Source organism: Ylistrum balloti, unplaced genomic scaffold (assembly GCF_031769215.1).
Source record: "Ylistrum balloti isolate Yb309-2 unplaced genomic scaffold, AGI_CSIRO_Ybal_v1 Utg371052, whole genome shotgun sequence".
NCBI lineage: Eukaryota > Metazoa > Mollusca > Bivalvia > Pectinida > Pectinidae > Ylistrum > Ylistrum balloti.
The window spans coordinates 1-20,824 of NW_026782582.1; the positions used below are offsets into that span (position 1 = coordinate 1).

The window sequence follows — 20,824 nt, forward strand, 5'->3', positions numbered from 1 at the left end:
TTCAAAGCCAAAGGAAAAGTCTTGAAACTATTTTGAAAAAAAGTGCCATGGCGGCAGTGCCCAGCTTGCGCGTCGAGCCTAAATTCAATACATGCGATGGCTCATTTCAAATGAATTGTTGCAAAAAATGCAATTGCTAGTTCAGTATAAGTATTGACACTAAATTCAGCTTATATATATATATATATAGTGATACTTACCTACATAAGTTACCCGCCATCTTCTTTCAGCCGCCGTCTTCTTTCCGGGGCAGCACCGAGCACCCCGGCTGTTTCCGTCAAAATTTTATGCTACTCTAAATCATTCTTATTTTAGTTTCATTCTTATTTTCAACTACATATTTCAGTATTTTCAAAAGTTTTCAACAGTATTAAACGGGATGAAAATTTTCGAAAAAGAAAAAAAAAGAAAGATATGACTCCCACAATGCATCGTGCGGAAAAGAAAGTTCAGCCGCCATATTGGCATCGCCTCGCGAGATTTACCACCATAAAACGTGAGTCTCATTGTATTTACAAATTTCGATGTCTGATTATCATTAATACACAACACAAAACGTTTTCTTGATGTACAAGTAATGAAGAAAATGTCGATAAGGTTGTTTCATTTAATGACTAGGATCAGCAACTTGTAGGGGCGATAATCCAATGATTACGGTAATGTCCGGCAGATGGAGTAGGAGTAAACTTTCGATTTATGAACCAATGAAAACGAAGTACTGATACTCAGGGCCAGGGGCGACAGCAACATGCTGAAGAGCATTGAAAATGCTCTTAACATAATAAACTAAAAAATGATCAGGAATGTGAAAGATATATTGTTACAAGAGATCAACTGCGGTCAGCAAACTACAAAGCTGTCTTTATATTACGTCAGCCAATTGTGCTAATAAAGGTCAGTAATTGGGACAGTTCTGATCACGTGTTCATGTCTTGCCAATGTTCATAGCCCTATTATGTATTTACAGTACATCATGCTGTACGTCTTGTAAGTCGTGTATATTACCGACATTCTTGTGACAATATGTGAAGTGTACAAACACAAGCGATGATTTATCATCTCCTGTTACGTCTCCTAACTTAAAACTGCTTTAAGTTTCAAGCTAATCAGCCATCCCTAACTCAAGTTTTCAAGCTAAGTGCGGACGGCACATGGAGCACAGCGGACGACGATGGACGAAACATGATGGCTATAGGTCATCATGACCCTTCGGGCCGATGCAGAGGTGATAACACAGAACAAGAACATTATTTTTCAGAGTTTTATTAAGAAACTTCGCAGAAGAGAAATAAGAAGGTGCTGATTAATTGTACATCCCCTGTTAATACAACCTTGTCCTTCACCTAATACATTTACACCTAAATTCATGAAACTTTACCCAATGTCTGAGAATACAAAAAGTGTTTTCATTTCCTTGTGGAAAAGTTTGCAATGAATTTGGAGGTTATTAAAAATCAAATTGTATTTTTTGTTTCTAAAACAGAAACAAAACAAAAACAGAATTGTAAAAGGAGCCCTAAAATTACTGAGGACTGAACAATAATTTGTATAAATTATGTAGTGTAAACTGTGATAGAATTTTACTGCACAATCACCTTACCAAATTGTAACCTTGTATTATGAAATGGATGTGCTATGTTGACTAATTTCTACACACTTGGTGAAAATATTTTCGTTGCAAAAAAAAAGTCACAAAACACAAATTCAATCAGAAAAAAATCAACAGCATTTCTTATAATGTTACAGTTACAACAGCATTTCTTATAATGTTACAGTTGCAACAGCATTAGTACTGGTACTGTCAAAAATAACATTTAATTGTACATACCGTAGTATATTTAAATCCCTGGACAATTTTTTGATTGTTGAGAAACAGTGATTTTTTCTCTCCTATTCAGTTACATAAATCCTGATTTGTTTAAAGATCAAAACAGTCTGCTATTACTACTCATCCATCAGTACTTTTCACAGAATTTTGATTTCATTATGAAAACAATGTCACATTTCCATGTTCTATACATGGTTATGCTTTTCATTCTGGTTCAACAATGTGTCTGACCACTTTTTTCACTTTTTTTCTCTATTCAGTTCAGATTAAATATTTAAAAAAGGCAAGAGACCCAAGAGCCTTGACAGACACCTCAGTCATAGAAATGATTTTGTTTACAGAGTATGATAACATGAATTACTTTGTAAACTAATGCCCTTGTAAACCGTGTCATGCAGCAACTGCCATCCCACATCTAAACTATTCTAAATATGTTTGAAATAAAATAAATTACTGTCAAAAATGTATTTTTCCTATATAAACCCTCCACCCATTAAGAGTATTTGATTCTACTCAGACTGGCAGGGGGATCACATATTTTACAATTTTGGTTCACCATTGGCCATGGAAGGTATCAGTCTAGGGGTTTTCCAGAAGTCAGCAAAAAATATGAAAATTTACAATACAAGATGGCAGACTATAGGTGATGACTACAAATTGCCACAAGACTTGGTCTCAGATGACCAAAAAATCAGTAAACTTGATTGTTTTCTCTTTTTTCAACTTTTAAATTGATTAGACCCAACTCCAAAAGAAGATTACATGGTTACAATAAAGACTTATAGAGGTAATCCTGGTGTGTCACCAAAACAACCTGATTACTGTTGCTTGTGCTTCATTAGAAGTTCTTTTATCTTAGCTTCGTTTGCTCCAACAACATCACCAACCTGAAAAAGATAACTTGTGCTTAATGAAACTATACATGAATATTTCGTATACCACAAATGAGTTCAGATTTGCTATTAAGTTTCATTCGCCAAACAAGATTCCCATAGGGCCTGTATCACTCACCTGACTTAATTTGCTGAAATTGATTAATTCAAACTAAAGAAAAAGTATTTATTGGTATTGATAACCAGAACTTGACATTAACAGCCGATACATTTTTTTTCACGACATCCAAACCAAGAAGTAAGCTTTCTGACGCACCAAACTTCCATGTTTCTTGGTAAATTGTTTGAAGACATAATAAAATGAAATCTTTGCTTTTCCCGTAAGCCTGGTGATTTTTTTAAATATTGTTTATTCTTTGACATATGTAACCTGCTAAAATAGCTAATTGTGAATGATCATGTCATATTTACAGTTAATATGTCGTTGAATTTATTCCTGACAACAACAGCTGATATTTTGGCACATAATTCATTCATCCATTACTGGCTTAATAACAGGGTATCATCACACAGTTGATAGACATATATACTTATATATCAATTCCAGTAATATGCATCCAAACAAACATTTGTTTGTTAGGATCCAGTACCAATATTGGACCATACATTCGATATTACTTACTAGATTCTATATATTTATATATATATACAAATAAATTATGTATTTTTGCTGCAACTTCTATGAAGTTTCTGAAGATCATTTTCTTGGAGCAGTGCTTAAAATCTCCTGTAAGAAATTGTAACAATATACTTCAAAATCTACAACTGTTGCCTGTCGGCCATTTTTGTTGTTCTAAATGAGTCACAAAAATCAAAAGGGCTCAACTAAGGATCAAGAGGAATCTACAAACGATATCTGAACTCTGGCTCATTCAGCTAATCAGCCCTTAAACAAAGGGTTTCAAATATGACAAATCATTTCTGAAATAATTTTTTTTTAAGAAATATCATTTCCCCTAATGGGCCCCACATCTCTTCTATCAGATTCCTGGTTGATTCACAATTAGGTTCCTTTCAATTAGGTATCCTTTGGATCATATTGGGACAGAATCAAGAAATTCCCACAAAAGAAGGAAATTAGAGAATTTCCACTATTTGGCCCTGCCCCTCCCAATCCAGAGGGCCGAGACCCACCATTTATTAAAATTTATTCCACTTCTCTCAAGTATGTTTAAGACTAAATTGGGACAGAACACTGATATTGTTACAACAGAATAAGGATTATAAACAATGTCCCATATTTCCCCTATTGGTCCCTGACCTTTCTGCCCCAGGGGCCTAGACCCCTCATTTATAAAACATGATTTCCCTTCACAAAAGTACGCTTTAGACAAAATTTTCACAAAACCTAAAGCATTTCTACAAAAGAAGGTTGAAAAAAAAAAACAATTGCCCTATATCCCTTCAAGATCAATGTTTAGACAAAATTGAATCCCCTTCACTGAAGTATGCTTCAGAACAAAGTTGGTCAAAATCTAATCATTCCTACAGGAGTAGGAATTGAGAGGGGTAGAGTATTGAGATTCACAATCTATATCACATTGATTCTTCTTTACCCAAGCATGCTTCAGACCTAACTTGGACAATATCCTGCAATTCTTGAAGAACATTTTAAAGAAATTGACATATTTCCCCCATTAGGTCTCACTGGTCAGACCCTTGGGAGCCAAGACCCTCCATTTATATAGAATTATTCCCCAATGATGCTTCATACCAAAACTGTTGAAAATCCATTCAGCCATTCAAGACTAGTAGTGACTTTATAGGACAAGTAGACAGATGCCAGATAGAGGATGGTTGCCACAGCATCCTAACAGCTCACTTGTCTCTCCATGCCAAGTGAGCTAAAACAAAACCTTGTATTTATCTTTTCAGCTATCACCTTAAAAGCTTACCTTTTTTCCACTTTTGTAAAACTGAAATGTTGGCATGGCAGATATTTCACACTTTCTTGCAACCTCCTGAAAAAAGATGAAAAGAACAATGATAACCATGACGGGGACTTTGCTCACCTGGTACTCTATTTGTTTGTTTAGTTGTTTTGATATTGATTCAAGGTGAATCTAACACTGGGTGTAAATGAACCTATGCAAACGTGTCCATGTATTCTATATTACTTATCTTTCTGGCTTTACAAATGACAACAAAAAATTTACCAGTTTATGACAAATACATTCTGTAATGATTTCAGGGGGCCGAGACCCACCATTTATACAGAACTGATTTCCTTTCATCTAAGAACACTTCAGACAAAATTTAGGCAAAATCCAATCATTCCTATCAAGGAAGTAGAATTTTAAAGAATTTGCTCTATTTCCCCCCATTATACCCTGCCCCTCACTCCCATGGGTCTAAAACCCACAGTTTATACAAAATGATTGCCTTCAACACCCGAATGCCACAGACCATATATCAAAGAGGTGACTATTGCTGCCAAAAAAGCTATCCCGATAGTATTGCAATAGTAATATTACTATTGTGATACCATTGTGAAAGTCAGGTGACTATTGCAATGCTAAGTTCTTTTTTACATTTCAGATATGTTTGACCCAGACAGACAAATAATGGACTATGGATGAAGGGCAATTTGAACAGGCAACCTTCTGATAATTGTTGGGCCCATAAGTATAGTACTACTTACTTCCACTTCATCCACATCAACCTTCCCAAATTTGACATCGGTGTTTTCGTTGGAAAGTGCCTGGAAATCCAATAAAACTTGGTCAAAATCATTTTAACAGAGGTGTAAATACATCTTTCATTTAACTACAGCTACAAACAATTATTCACATATTGTAAAAACTGAATGAATTAATATGTAGCAGACTACTGAAAAGTTTCATATTTTTCCATTACTTTTGGAATTTAAAACAAGAAAATGATTCTTCGTGAATTTTATCACTTCTTTACTGGGAATTGAGTGAGTCATGTATAGCGTGTTAAACCATCCATATATGTAATTGACTACAACCTTAGACTTAAGGTTGATACATCTGCACATGGCCTTGGCTACATGTTGTATCGTATACATCAAGTCAGGCAGATCATCAAGTCTGAAGTCTGCTTTGGATCCAATCTTCAAACAGTTGGAAAAAGTCCTATGGACCAACAAAATTGCAATAGCTGCAGGTGGCCAGTGCAATCTAAGATTGTTCCCTGTACCTGAATGTGACTATCAAGCTTTGAAACCACTTTAAGAAACAAACTCAAACGGGCTATTTATGAGTGAGTTTTTCAGCAGTACAACTTTGAGATTGTCTACAAATCAGCTTCTCAGATGCTTTCGGTTGCAGATGCAAGTCAGTTGTAATTTTGTTTTGGATATCAAGTTGATGATTCTTTCTTTCCATACCCTGAAGACAATGCTGGTGATGTTAGACTACCTGTGGGTCAAGATCTGCTTGACTGATAGCATCACATACAACCGGAACAATCAGTATGCTAAGAGCATTCAGACCCTGCTGCATCTAGATAATGAACATGACCATGATGCTGATTCAGATGATGCACTTTAAACTACAGAAATTGAGGATGTTTAAACATGTATTGCCTATGAATAGGCAAACAGGAACAAATGTCGGTGTTGGTACTGAGTCATTGCTGTTTGGTTGTGATAAACTCAACAGATTGTCAGTTAATCATCTAACAGTGCCTGGCAAGCATAATTCTTGTAGTAACAAAGGTGAATGCAGTATTGATAAATAAATTCTTTTACCAACTCAGGTTGCAGTTGTTGATGACAACTGTGATACATCTTTGAATGACAGATGTAACATTGGATACAATTATGCATAATGGGGTTTCAAAGCAAATTGAAAAAACCAGCGGTGCAAACAGTAAAGTACCACTATTAATTGTTGTGGCCGAGACATCTGGCAATACCCCAATGTCATAGAGAGCAAGCAAACTTTCATTGAATAGGGGCATGTTTAGGCTGATCAGTTTAAAGCATTAGACATTTTGGAAAAGTCCGATTATGTATGTTCTTGCCATAATTGTCAAACTTGTAAGGCTCTGAAAGCCCATACAAACAAGAGGCCCAATATGCCTGCAACACTCACCTGTATATATATATATATATATAGAGAGAGAGAGAGAGAGAGAGAGAGAGAGAGAGATATAGAGAGAGAGAGAGAGAGAGAGAGAGAGAGAGAGAGAGAGAGAAAATTAATCACTTAACATGACAAACAAATATATCACTAACGTTTTCAGGTCTCGCGGCCATCTTCAGGTGGTTTAAACTGTAAAAGTAACATTAGAGAAAGAAGCTTTGTCAAAGAGAAAGACTATTCTTTCGCTATGGAAAAGACAGCTGAACAAAAGAAAACAGCATTTTTGGAAGAGCTACCAGAACAAAATGTATGTGGAAACCTACAATAATTGGATTAGAAAGCCCAATACTTCCGCGAAAATACTTGATTAAAGAAATCAACGGTGAACCAATGGATGAAACTAAACTGCAGTTTGAGTAAGCTGTCCCAAGTTTCCGTACAGATGTTAAACTGATAGAAAAGAAACAGAATCGATTTGAGGCAGCCTATAAAGCAGTAGACTTGTCCATGGATGAAGAGATTTCAAAGATTTCAACCACACATATCTCTGAAAAACTAAAAGAAATGAGGATTAAAGATATCTCTATAGAGGAACAGAAGTCTTTAAAATTATGGGAACCTAAGGGCACATTCCTAGACACATATCACACCAAACCAGTGGTAAAACGCCGCAAAAAGGAAACAACATAATCAACCACCACAAAACAATAGGAGAAGTAGAGAGCGAGAAAGGACTCGACAGGGGAGACATACACAAAGCCAAAGATCTAGCAGCGGATCAAGGCAAGAAATGGGAGCAGAGACAGATCTCAAAGTCGAACCTGGTGAAATATATCTCCTCTCCGCCAAAACAATAAGTTAACCTACTCTGATGTGGTCAGAAGAGGACCAAAGAAACCTCTTCTACAGAAAAAGATCAACCAGAAGAGTAAGAACCAGCCTAAAAAAATGATCCAAAAAGAAGCAACACAAATTCAAACCCCCAATGTTAACAATCCCGGAACGAAAGCGGAACGCGAAGGCCAACCACAACCATCCCGGGAGAGAACAACAACGCAGGAGACGGCGCCCAAAACCACCAGCTGTGAATAGACCCAAAAATAATAAATTTATCCAACAAAGATCTCGGTCATCACCAACTAAGCTTATTAAAACGTGGATTGAAATTTACCCCAACTCCGGAGAATAATGAGCATGAATTGCAAGAGGACATTCAGGAGTTTGGAAGGAAATTACGTTAAAAAGAATTCTTTGCGGATAAAACTCCCGGAAATGACGACTCTTTAGTACGGAACAAATCCCCCTTTACGCCCCCATAAGGTAAGGATATACACTTGGATAAATATATAAATACTATTTCTGATTTTGCTGAAACAGGAACTTATCGCCGCCACAATCTATCTCGTGTTGAAGCAAATGCAATGAAGGAATTGAAAACCGATAAAACATTAGTGATAAAGCAAGCCGACAAAGGCGGGGCTATTGTTATCATGGAATAGCAATATTACAAGGAAAAAGTTCTCGAACAATTGAACAATTCAAACTACTTCTCCGAAATACCCAACAATATTGATAACATCACCATGAAGAAAATAAACAAAATTGCACAACAGGAAAAAGAATACATCATCCGTTTCGAAGTCAAATGCAGTAATTTCCATAAGAGTAAACTAATCCAAGAAGCTGTAAAACTTTAAAACTCAGAATGTGTGGAAATATACCAACCCGCAGATCTGAAGTTCAGACCGATAGTAGCGGGTCCTTCTTGCCCAACACACTGCCTTAGTTGAACATTATTTTAAAACCTTTTTGTCAACATATTCCTAGTTATCTTAGAGATGATTTAGACTTCATTACTCAACTACCAGTAGATTGATGAAGAAGTTTTGATGTTACTAGTTTATATACCAACATATCGCGATACGATTCTGGATAACTAAACACCCAGAAGTAGTACATCCAAGATTTAAAGAAACTTTCATCCTCAAATCTTTAAAAACTATACTTCAAAATAATAAATTTTATTTTGATGGTAAATATTATGTACAGATACTGGGAACAGCAATGGGTACGAAAGTAGCACCAACATAGTAGAATCAAAATAAAATTGGGTGTGTTTTTGGACTAATTTTACCATCTTTAAGTCTCGATCAAGAGTTTCTGACGTCTGGAAATTGCGTTTGTGCAAGACCATGCATACATTCAGGAGGTGTCGGGAATTTTCGTACCAAAGAATTTTCGTCTGAGGGGAATTTTCGTAGCACTGTGGATATATATAGATAGGGTGTCAACAACCAATTATAACACCCTCCGCTGTGTTAATTTGATATTTTAGAAGTTTATACAATAATTTGTCTGGTTTTTACCCAAGTACTGGTACGCGTCTGTTGTTAGCCGACAGACGTGTCGCCTCACAGGTGTCACCATTGTTTTTTCAAGCCACAGAGGCACTAATTATCCAGCCTGGCACAGGTGCTATTATGAGTTTAGATGACGTCTCTACACTGTGAACTGTGTTTACAAATCAAGACTGGTGATCTTATTGTTATTTTTACAATCGCAAAATTAATAACAAAACAACACATTGATCATGTTAACAATGTTTAATAATTAACTAAAACACCATCGTATGCTGGAAGGTCTAAAAAAAACACATACACCTTATATACACATAACCTTTTCTATAAATTCTAATAATTCTATTCTATACTATATAATAATAGTATGAAAATTCTTCGGGACGAAAATTCTCGGGCCCCATTCACTACTAGGCCTACTCTGTGTTTTAGGCGTTCACGATTACGAAGGAATAATATTCCAATGACCGCCCAAGCCATAGGCTAGCCTATCAATTTTGTGTTTAGTTGTAGGATTAATAACAAAATATCAAACTAACAAATATACTTTTATTTCATCAACAATCAGTTTTATTAATCGATAGCATGCATCGACACCCCATCCGTGTTAGTGTTAGGACAACCGTACGCTGCACACCGCTTCCATCCTCGACAGGAAGCCATTTCAGCAGATTTAACCTCTAATTCACTGACCCCTCATTCACTACCTTAAATATTGTGAAGATGTGAAGTACTTTCACGGAAATAAACAAAGAAATTACTCCGGAAAATCCCAAAATAGATCACCATCACCTGTAGAACAGTGAAGACAATATGGCTACATCAGCAAAAGCGTTGAACTTATGACGTCACAGGTTTGGGTGCCCGAAAACGAGGACAACGTCTCTCAGACAAAGGTGTGTTTTTCAGTAAAGTCGCAATTTCTCAGTAACGGAACATTCCAATGCATTCGCGTTTTCGTCAATGTGTATTCTATGTGCAGAACTACATTGGACAGACAGGAAATGCCCTATCTAAAAGAGTTCAGGTTCACAGACAGCAGATACGCTCACCGGAAACATGAAAATATCCCGCTGGGTGAATATTTGGACATCTGCGGCAAAGGAAACTTTTTTTATATACCTGTTCTATAAGATGTCAGAATCTACAACGTCAAAACAAATCATCAAAGAAGATTTGTCAAACTGTTTAAACCGTCCCTAAATACACACTGAAGATTGTGTCGGGACACAATTAATAACATTATTAACTCCCCTCTTATTATATCAATAACATTACATCACAATGTAGGTTACTAAGTAATGTACAGTGTACATGTAATGTAATCACATGAAGATGGCCGCGAGGCCTGAAAACGTTAGTGATATATTTGTTTGCCATGTTAAGTGATTAATTTTCTCTGTATATACAATACACAAAGTTTTTATCTTTTTAAATTAAATATATATAATATATATATACCACCCAAATAACATGCCTCTAGGCCTTTTAGTTCATGAGAGGTTATTTAAACATTTTAACAACTTTTCGCAAACATTGTTTGGCTTAATCCTTGAAACATATCCACCAAATATCATGCCTCAAGGCTGTTTAGTTCATAAGAAGATGCCATTTAAATGCTTTAACAAATTTGACCCCTGTGACCTTGAACAAAGGTCAAGGTCATTTCTTTTCGCAAATTTTGTCAGGCTTCATCCTAGGAACATACCACCCAAAGAGGTCCTTGATAAAGAACCTATAAATTGAGAACACTGTGGATCCTTTCCAGGAGAGGACAATGACACAGATGACTAATTCTTTGATGCTGAAACAGAAATCAATTCTAGCAATGCTGATCATTCAGCTTTTAATGCCTCAACTGTGCATGGCAACTGTGCATGGCAACTGTGAATGACAACTGTGAATGACAACTGTGAATGACAACTGTGAATTTACTGTGAATGACAACTTTGAATGATAACTGAATGACAACTGTGCATGATAATTGTGAATGACAACTGTGAATGACAACTCTTGAGCCTTCATATTCCTTTAAAAGTGTAGTTACTTCACTCTTATCTTCTAAATCTTGCATTCCTGACATGATGATGAAGGATTTTGTTCTTCCAACTAATTGAGGTCATAAGGTGCCTTTACTATATTGGGATCCAGATTTTTTAATCCAAATGATGTACTTTCCTCACCTCTGTAAGATTTTAGTGCAGATTTGAAAGAGAAATGTGTTCTTGCTCAGAGAAACCAAACTGGTGATCTTGTCCATTTAAGTAGGAGAACTTAAGCAAAATGCAATGTAGACCAGTTCTGAACTAAATTCTAAAAATGAAAAAAGCTTTTGAAATCCAGCCACACCTTTTACATGATTAAATGATACAGTGAAAGTTGTCTTTTTTACATGACAACAGATTACCTGGTACATTGTTTCATATAATATGCAAATAACCTATTCTGTTCTAGGGTTGCATAACATTCTACTCATTGCTATATTGAGAAAAACATAAAGGTGGGAGAACCAACACTCTTGAAGTCTCAGAAAGCGGCAATGTTCCTGAATGGATACTGTGTGGTATTCACTAGAGATCCTGGTTATGTAGTTAACATAATGATGAAATAATAAGGATGCTCAACTTTCAAGAACAGTTCTTCTTTTATTTGTGTAAGGACATTGTCGACATGTTTCGGCCGCTAGGCGGCCGTCATCAGGACGACTTGACATAAAAACATAGAGCTTAAATGGCACATTGCAGCTATCATAATGTGAGGTCATAATGGACAATAATAATTATCTGAAAAGAAAGGTAAGTACATTTAACTAGTGGACTGGAAGAACTGTTCTTGAATGTTGAGCATCCTTCATTTCATCATCATTGTTATATTTTATAATGAACATGTATGCCAGCTTAAGAGATTGCTTCAGGACCTGCAGTACAGAACATGTATAAACATTGAAATGTAGATGTCCTATGTCAGTGACATTTTGAGTATCGTTGTATATAGTAAAAACATATCAAAAGGTGATGATATAGTAGACCAATATTTTCTATGTATGTTCGATAGTCGACAACTGGGGTGTCAGTATGCTTGAAAGTGCGTATAGAAATAGTGAGTGTTATTTCACTTAAGCATTTTTACACAAGAGATAGGCTCTGCTGATCACATCTACTTCATCTCTCCATGGATACCTGTACCTTGCACTGAATTTGTGCTCTTGACATTTCAATCCAATAGCAATAAACAGTGTGATGTGTTTACAAGCCTCTCTGATAACCATTACCTATAAACATGAATTTAACATGTTTGCTGGTAATTTGAATGAACTAGCTTTGAAGTTTATAAGTTGATGCAGTTACAAGAATTTGTATCTTTAACCTAATTATAACAAAGATGGTATTCTCTTTTTTCAGAAATTTGAAGGCCATTTCTGCTTGGCGGTGGGATGTTAAACCATTCATGTATGTAAATATTAGTGCCTTTATTTGTAGTAATTGTAGGATCTCGTGTTATTGAAGTTAGATTTACTTCCCTTGTAATTTTCTGGATTTTTCAATATGCTGTTCGAGTTGAAATTTCGTGAGAAATAGAATAACAAGATGGATGCATGAGCATTTGTGTTTGAGTGATCTGCCTCCGTGGAGTAACAAGCAATATGCTGGAACTTTAGGTCATCAGAATATGGCCATGGGTTGATAATAAATATTGTAAGTACACAAACACGATAACAAGCCTGTATACATGGTACCAGTGCCAACACTTACCTCAATCCTTGGTGCAATCATTTTGCATGGTCCACACCAAGTAGCATGGAAATCTATGACCGACAGTTTAGAGTCAGCTATGAATTCATCAAATTCCTCCTGTTGAAGAGAAGAACCAGAATACCATATTATGTTCCATCATTTATAACAAAGGAGAGACAAATACTAGTAAAACTGGTCAACAAAGCACACCAGTAAATAGGTTGACTTCGGTGACTGGGGAGCATATAATCTTAAGTGTACCAAGCATGACAAAAGAAAGGAATATATAATTCTATACGACCCAAAATGAAAAAAGTTTGAAAACCTAATCAAAATCGGTCTGCAGAATACCGAGATATTGCAATGTAAAGTGAATGTTTTTCACCTGTCATTCTACTTCTAATTGGCAGATGTGTGCACTCCTGCTGAACGTACTGTTTCAGCTATGACATCCCAAGTTTAATGACTGTAACAGCTACCATAAAAGGAATATAATGTCAGATTGCAAATGAATTTTGTTTATTTTGAGGAATTACATAACATTCATGATAACTTTATGTAGACTGTATCAAGCCATATACAACATTCCTAGAATTTTCAGATATGGAGTTTCATTGAAACTAAACGGACACCTCAATGGAAATGAACAAAGATAACATTGGATACAGTTCATTGTACATTTTTATGTTAGGTCGCCAACATTGTACATTCTTTATGTTAGGTCGCCAACATTGTACATTCTTTAGGAAAGGTCGCCAACATTGTACATTCTTTATGTTAGGTCGCCAACATTGTACATTCTTTATGTTAGGTCGCCAACATTGTACATTCTTTATGTTAGGTCGCCAACATTGTACATTCTTTAGGAAAGGTCGCCAACATTGTACATTCTTTATGTTAGGTCGCCAATATTGTACATTCTTTATGTTAGGTCGCCAACATTGTACATTCTTTATGTTAGGTCGCCAACATTGTACATTCTTTATGTTAGGTCGCCAACATTGTACATTCTTTATGAAAGGTCGCCAACATTGTACATTCTTTAGGAAAGGTCGCCAACATTGTACATTCTTTATGTTAGGTCGCCAACATTGTACATTCTTTATGTTAGGTCGCCAACATTGTACATTCTTTAGGAAAGGTCGCCAACATTGTGCATTCTTTATGTTAGGTCGCCAACACTGTACATTCTTTATGTTAGGTCGCCAACATTGTGCATTCTTTATGTTAGGTCGCCAACATTGTGCATTCTTTATGTTAGGTCGCCAACATTGTGCATTCTTTATGTTAGGTCGCCAACACTGTGCATTCTTTAGGAAAGGTCGCCAACATTGTACATTCTTTATGTTAGGTCGCCAACATTGTACATTCTTTATGTTAGGTCGCCAACATTGTGCATTCTTTATGTTAGGTCGCCAACACTGTACATTCTTTATGTTAGGTTGCCAACATTGTACATTCTTTAGGAAAGGTCGCCAACATTGTACATTCTTTAGGAAAGGTCGCCAACATTGTACATTCTTTATGTTAGGTCGCCAACACTGCACATTCTTTATGTTAGGTCGCCAACATTGTACATTCTTTATGTTAGGTCGCCAACATTGTACATTCTTTAGGAAAGGTCGCCAACATTGTACATTCTTTATGTTAGGTCGCCAACATTGTACATTCTTTATGTTAGGTCGCCAACATTGTACATTCTTTAGGAAAGGTCGCCAACATTGTACATTCTTTAGGAAAGGGCGCCAACATTGTACATTCTTTATGTTAGGTCGCCAACATTGTACATTCTTTATGTTAGGTCGCCAACATTGTACATTCTTTAGGAAAGGTTGCCAACATTGTACATTCTTTAGGAAAGGTCGCCAACACTGTACATTCTTTATGTTAGATCGCCAACATTGTACATTCTTTAGGAAAGGTCGCCAACATTGTACATTCTTTATGTTAGGTCGCCAACATTTTGCATTCTTTATGTTAGGTCGCCAACATTGTACATTCTTTAGGAAAGGTCGCCAACATTGTACATTCTTTATGTTAGGTCGCCAACATTTTGCATTCTTTATTTTAGGTCGCCAACATTTTGCATTTTTTATGTTAGGTCGCCAACATTGTACATTCTTTATGTTAGGTTGCCAATATTGTACATTCTTTATGTTAGGTCGCCAACATTGTAAATTCTTTAGGAAAGGTCGCCAACATTGTACATTCTTTATGTTAGGTCGCCAACATTGTACATTCTTTATGTTAGGTCGCCAACATTGTACATTCTTTAGGAAAGGTCGCCAACATTGTACATTCTTTAGGAAAGGTCGCCAACATTGTACATTCTTTATGTTAGGTCGCCAACATTGTACATTCTTTATGTTAGGTCGCCAACATTGTACATTCTTTAGGAAAGGTCGCCAACATTGTACATTCTTTATGTTAGGTCGCCAACATTGTACATTCTTTAGGAAAGGTCGCCAACATTGTACATTCTTTATGTTAGGTCGCCAACATTGTACATTCTTTAGGAAAGGTCGCCAACATTGTACATTCTTTATGTTAGGTCGCCAACATTTTGCATTCTTTATGTTAGGTCGCCAACATTGTACATTCTTTAGGAAAGGTCGCCAACATTGTACATTCTTTATGTTAGGTCGCCAAAGCTTATTAAAAAACTTTCTCTTCACCAAGGCATGCTTAAGACCAAATTTGGACAATATTCTGCAATTTCTGAAGAACAGAATTTTTTAACCTTTAAACAATTATAATTAACCCAGAAATAAAGTGAAGTCACTAACCATTAAAATGTATCAGAAAGCTTCATTATTTAGCAAATGTTAAAACTTTTTAAAAAAATACAATTTCCATATAATCAAGTAGGTTACACAGCGATATTTGTTACGCTTTATATTTTATCATATTATTCATTTTATACATAAACATGCTATTCTGTGACATTTGTTGTGAAACTCATACACAGCTGGACTCAAGACTATTATTTTGATATCTGCCTTAGTTTTACAATAAATTTAGTAAAATTCCTCTTTATTTCAAACTTGTTTTATGTTTTAAAATGTGATTAATTCAACAAACCCATTATTTAATTTTGACAGTAACTTTGACACACTTTATACATTGTTGGAAGAGTTGTATAAAAAAATATAGTACAACTCTAGTAGCTAAAGGTAGGATAACACAGCTATTTACCGAATGAAAATGCCTATAAGTTCATGAACCGTAGTTTAATTGGGATCAGTTTTGTGACAATTTGTCATTAATTTTTCATGTGACAAAAATAAATGTCCGAACGCTGTTTTTTTTTCTACTTTTTATTGGAAACGATTTTTAAAATATTGCTACCATCCGCCATGCTGTTTATCAAAATGGGTCAATTCAAGGACGTGTCTAAAACATGGACCCAAAGTTAAAGAAATCATCACCTCCCCTACTATATTTTGTAGATAACAATAACGATATAACACTAATTTCAGATATAAACTCTCACTGTTGTAACAACTTGTGCTTAAAATTCTGGTTTCATTCTAAGTACAGTCAAATTTCGATGTTTCCAAGTTCAAGAGACTTGCAAAAAAACTTTGATAAATCTGTGTTGGGTCATTTAAATGCTTTCAAATTCATGACTATCGTTGCTGACACAATATTTTTACCTAAACAAACACAACAAATATTAAAACACAGGTTAAAATGAAAAGAGGCAATTTCTTTTAAAAAATAAACCATTTTTTAACTTCATGACAAAATAATTAAAAACAAGCAGTCACCTGAGATAAGCAATATTGAATACAAAGATTAATGGGAAAGCAGATTTCCAGTGTCATGAAAAAGACACTGTGACATTGAGGATAATTAGCCAGTGTCTATACATGCATACCATAAAATCTGTCATCCGATACTAATAAATCTTACAAAGTAATTTCTAGTGGGAAATGTTATGCTCAAAAATGTTTTTTTTTTTTTTAACAAAAATTACAGTAAAGTTAACCTCCTCTCCAGGAAGACATGTGAGAGCCATTTTGGAAAATTAAAGCACCTTAAGACACTTCCATCCTAGAAGAGCATTTGATTTGACCATACCTGGGCATTGAAAAGAAGATTTTTGAAATTTAATTCAATCTTGCCCTCTTTTGGCCCTGCTCATAAGACCCTGGGGGTCATTTAGGATCAATATGGGCATACCATAAAGCCATGATCCCTTCCTCATAATTCTAACCAAGTTTGAAATATTTCCGATTGAAAATAAACAAATTTTGCTCAAAAATCTATTTTTCCTACATAAACTACAGTAAACTTTACCCCCTCCCCATGGGGAAATGTGAGTCCCAGGGGCCACAAAATGCAAAATTTTGGCAAAGCACCTTAACATGCTTTCATCCATGAAGAACATTTGATACAACAATATCTGAGTGTTGAGATGAAGATTTTGGAAATTGAAGTCAATTTGACCCCTATTGGCCCTATCCATCAGCCCTTGGTGGTCAACCAGGATCAATATGGGCATACCATCAAGCCATCATCCTTTGCTTATAATTCTAAGCAAGTATGAAATATTTCCTATGATAATTAAACAAATTATACTTAAAAATTAAATTTTTCCTGTATAAAAAGTAGTAAATCTTACCCCTCCTCACAAGGAAATGTGAGACCCTTGGACCATGAAATTCATCTTTTTTGTAAACCACCTTAAAATGCTTTCATTCATGAAGAGCATTTAATATTACGATATCTGGGTGTTGTGAAGAGGATTTTTGAACTTAAAGAGTAAATTTTACCCTTTTGCCCCAGCCCCTCAGGCCCCAATGGGTGGGGACCACATAATTCTCTGTTTTGTTAAATCTTTGGCCAGGGAAGGTTTCTGCAAAGTTTCATTGAATGGGTTCAGGAATTTTTGAGAAGAAGTTGAAAATGATAAAAATTTTTTGACTGACACATGAAGGTGATCACAATAGGTCGCCACCATGAGACCCATCATTTACACAAAACTGTTTCCTCTTCCCCCAAGGAGATGCTTCTGACCAAATTTTATCAAAATCTTCTCAGTCGTTCATGAATCGTTGACAAACGATGGATGCTGCTGTATCCCAATAGCTCACTTGGCCCTTCCAGCCAGGTGAGCTAAAAACTATTGTTAACAATTGACAGTTGAACAAACAATCATAACAGTTATCGACTTGAAAATATCCTAACAACCTAAGGCTATCCTGAGCAAAGCTATTGTAATACATAGATAAGTCAACCCATCATTACACCACTAACACAAACTACTTAAATAAAGTTAATTTTTTGGCCTACGACTCCCTAGTATTATTTCTTTCATCCTTATTTCTGCCTTTTCTATCACATTTTAATCAAATGGCAGCTTAAAATTTGATGGGATGATTAAGATTATTTTTCAATTAAACAATTTCTTTCAGAAGCATCCTATTTGGAAATACATATCCTTATTAACAACCAAACAGATAATCACCAATTTTTAGGCGAAATGTACTCAGTACGTATAGCCTATTGCGACGGCCTTTCAGACAAAATTTACCGATCCTGGCCTTCTCATTGGCTGAAATATCGAAAAGAGTTAGAGCCCTCTAGCGGCATTTTTTGTGTAAATAATGCCATGATCTTTCAAATTGCTATTTTAAAAGCATCCAAAATTAGTTTATTTTTTAATAACAATACGATTACTATATATTTAAAAAAGAAGCACAGTGTGGTTGAACTATTGATAAATTTTGAACAATATATTTTACGGAATTCTCAACATGACGTAAGCGTACAGAACACATTACGTGCGAGTTGATAAGAAGCTAGTCTGGGGGCTTAGTTTGAATTATCAACTAACAACACTTATAAACAAACAAAACTTACAAACAGAACATCAATTTTGTTTTAATCCTTGTCGTTGTGGCAAGATCGTCTTAATATATATCATCACTTTACCTCATTAGACGTCACCGAATTGGACTGTTCGTCCCACGCGCACACCTGCCGATATGACACTTTTTAAGATTTTGAAGATAAAAAGTTTGCGCTTCGTAGGCAAGTTATATTTGGTGCTCATGATTTATGAATAATATATTTTTAATACTGTACTGATCATGATGTTGACTTTGTTATAACTTATATTTTTTGTCTTTTAGTTTTATTTGATGAAGGTTGTTTGTGCTGATTTCTGAAGGTTTGTTAATGTGTATCAAAGTTCCTTGAAATGAAAATATTCCTTCAAACAAAGCGCGCATAAAAAACCCAAAATATTCATGTTTATAATTATCAATTAACTAGAACGAAATATTTTCATAACATATTTATTCATTTAATAATGGTGACATTATCTAATGCATTGGAGATCAGAAATAGTAGTAGCTATAGTGAAAATATTGTAAATTTTCTATATATATGGAAGTCTGGTTTAATCTCAAAGAACTACCGGTATGTCTTTATAGACATAATTACTGGAAGAAAAGTCTAACCATGATACTTCAAGGAAGATAGGCATGTAAATACATTAAATGTAATTACTTACACTTTAATCTATCTGAAATGCTGTGTACACCTTATTTACTTTCCTCAACTACAAATATAATTATAATAAGTAAGGACTATTACTTTGCAATACATTCAAAATAAAGAAGTAGGTATAAAGTCCTTCCGATTTGTCTAAATCCTCATATTGATAGGATAGTAATTGCAACATCTTGGGTATTTCAAAGGTTCTATTTAGTTAACTTCATCATAGAGCTATTTATCATTTGGTTTATTGGCGATAAATATATGGTTGTGTGTATTTTGTTATTTTTTTTTTTTTTTTACCTATTTTGATTTGTTCACATTATTGTCGTCAAATTTGAAATAAGAATTAAAGAAGATATAAAATCTCTTAAAATTAAGAAAAATAGCCTCTGGTTCTCTTATTTTAGTAATTTTTGCATTCCAAAGTGTAGGAGTATGGAGAAAGTAATATAGCTTAGCGGTTATTTGTAAACATTTTTCAAAACGTTTAGCCTCTCAGTACTTTCAGTACTTTGATTATATCTGTTATACTGTGCAAGTTCAATGAATACTGAGAATTTAAATGAATAAATTCCAACTTGAACCTTACTTGTGAAAAAAAGATATTTTTCATTGTTATAGTATAGTAAAGCATGCACTTTATCAATTTAAAGTTATCAAGATGTATTGATTAAATATACATGTTTTTTTCCTTTGTGACAAATGTTGCGTATCACAATGTATTGTGGTGAATAAAAAATTACGTTCACACACTTTTCTCCCCATGAGAAAGTTTGCAGGTACGTGTGTGGCCGGCCCACACCCCCACACCCCCCACCTTATATAATAATACAGAAACAAAAAATAACTTATCATTTGAAGTTTACAGAGCTGTTATTGAGGTACCTCAATGTACTAGGGGAGAAATCGACAGTGAACTTTAAACCCGTTAAATAAATAAAATAAGCAAAACGTTTGTCCACCATGTTGAATTACACACACTGGGCCAAGTCAATACACAGCCCAACTCCGAAAACGATACAATGTACGACTTCATCAGTTACTGTGATCAATTATCCTAATAATACAGTTACAAGGAAATAATTCGATCGTTTAACTTTACCTTTGAATTGATAACGTGGACAACCATGCTTCCTCTTCTTATGGATCCTGTGTGAACCTTGTGTGACCCGTTTTGTGAACTGCGTTGTTAGGAGCACGGGCTGTAAAGTCTTCCTGCCAAAATATGTTTACTCAACTAGTTTGGTTACATTGTCGTAACAGAACAACAAGTTAATTCGGTAACAGGTACGAATTTTAAATGAAAGTGACCTGCATATAATGTCCAGGGTACATTGCAAAGACTTTAAAATGTATAATATTACATTTCAGTATTGTAAGAGTTTCAAAAACTAGCTACACCCATATAAACATGGTAACACTGATCCTAGAGAAAACTAGCTACACCCAT

The 20,824-nt window shown here is 35.2% G+C and overlaps 1 protein-coding gene across 1 annotated transcript; it reads right to left on the reverse strand.

Moving 5' to 3' along the window:
• Positions 1–1,247: 1,247 nt before the first annotated feature.
• Positions 1,248–20,560, reverse strand: LOC132560349 (uncharacterized). Its single transcript, XM_060225021.1, has 5 exons — positions 20,477–20,560; positions 12,883–12,981; positions 5,363–5,422; positions 4,617–4,682; positions 1,248–2,715 (listed from the first exon to the last, which is right to left on the reverse strand). The coding sequence occupies exons 1-5, from the start codon at positions 20,501–20,503 to the stop codon at positions 2,647–2,649; spliced, it is 321 nt and encodes a 106-aa protein (XP_060081004.1). The 5' UTR covers positions 20,504–20,560; the 3' UTR covers positions 1,248–2,646.
• Positions 20,561–20,824: the final 264 nt, after the last annotated feature.

Bases quoted from the DNA above. Each gene is read 5' to 3' on its own strand.
- LOC132560349 (XM_060225021.1), bottom strand. From the start codon at position 20,503: ATGGTTGTCCACGTTATCAATTCAAAG. The intron at 5,423-12,882 runs GTAAGTGTTGGC...TTGGATTTCCAG, and splicing joins TGATTGCACCAAGGATTGAG to GCACTTTCCAACGAAAACAC. The intron at 4,683-5,362 runs GTAAGTAGTACT...ATCTTTTTTCAG, and splicing joins TTGATGTGGATGAAGTGGAA to GAGGTTGCAAGAAAGTGTGA.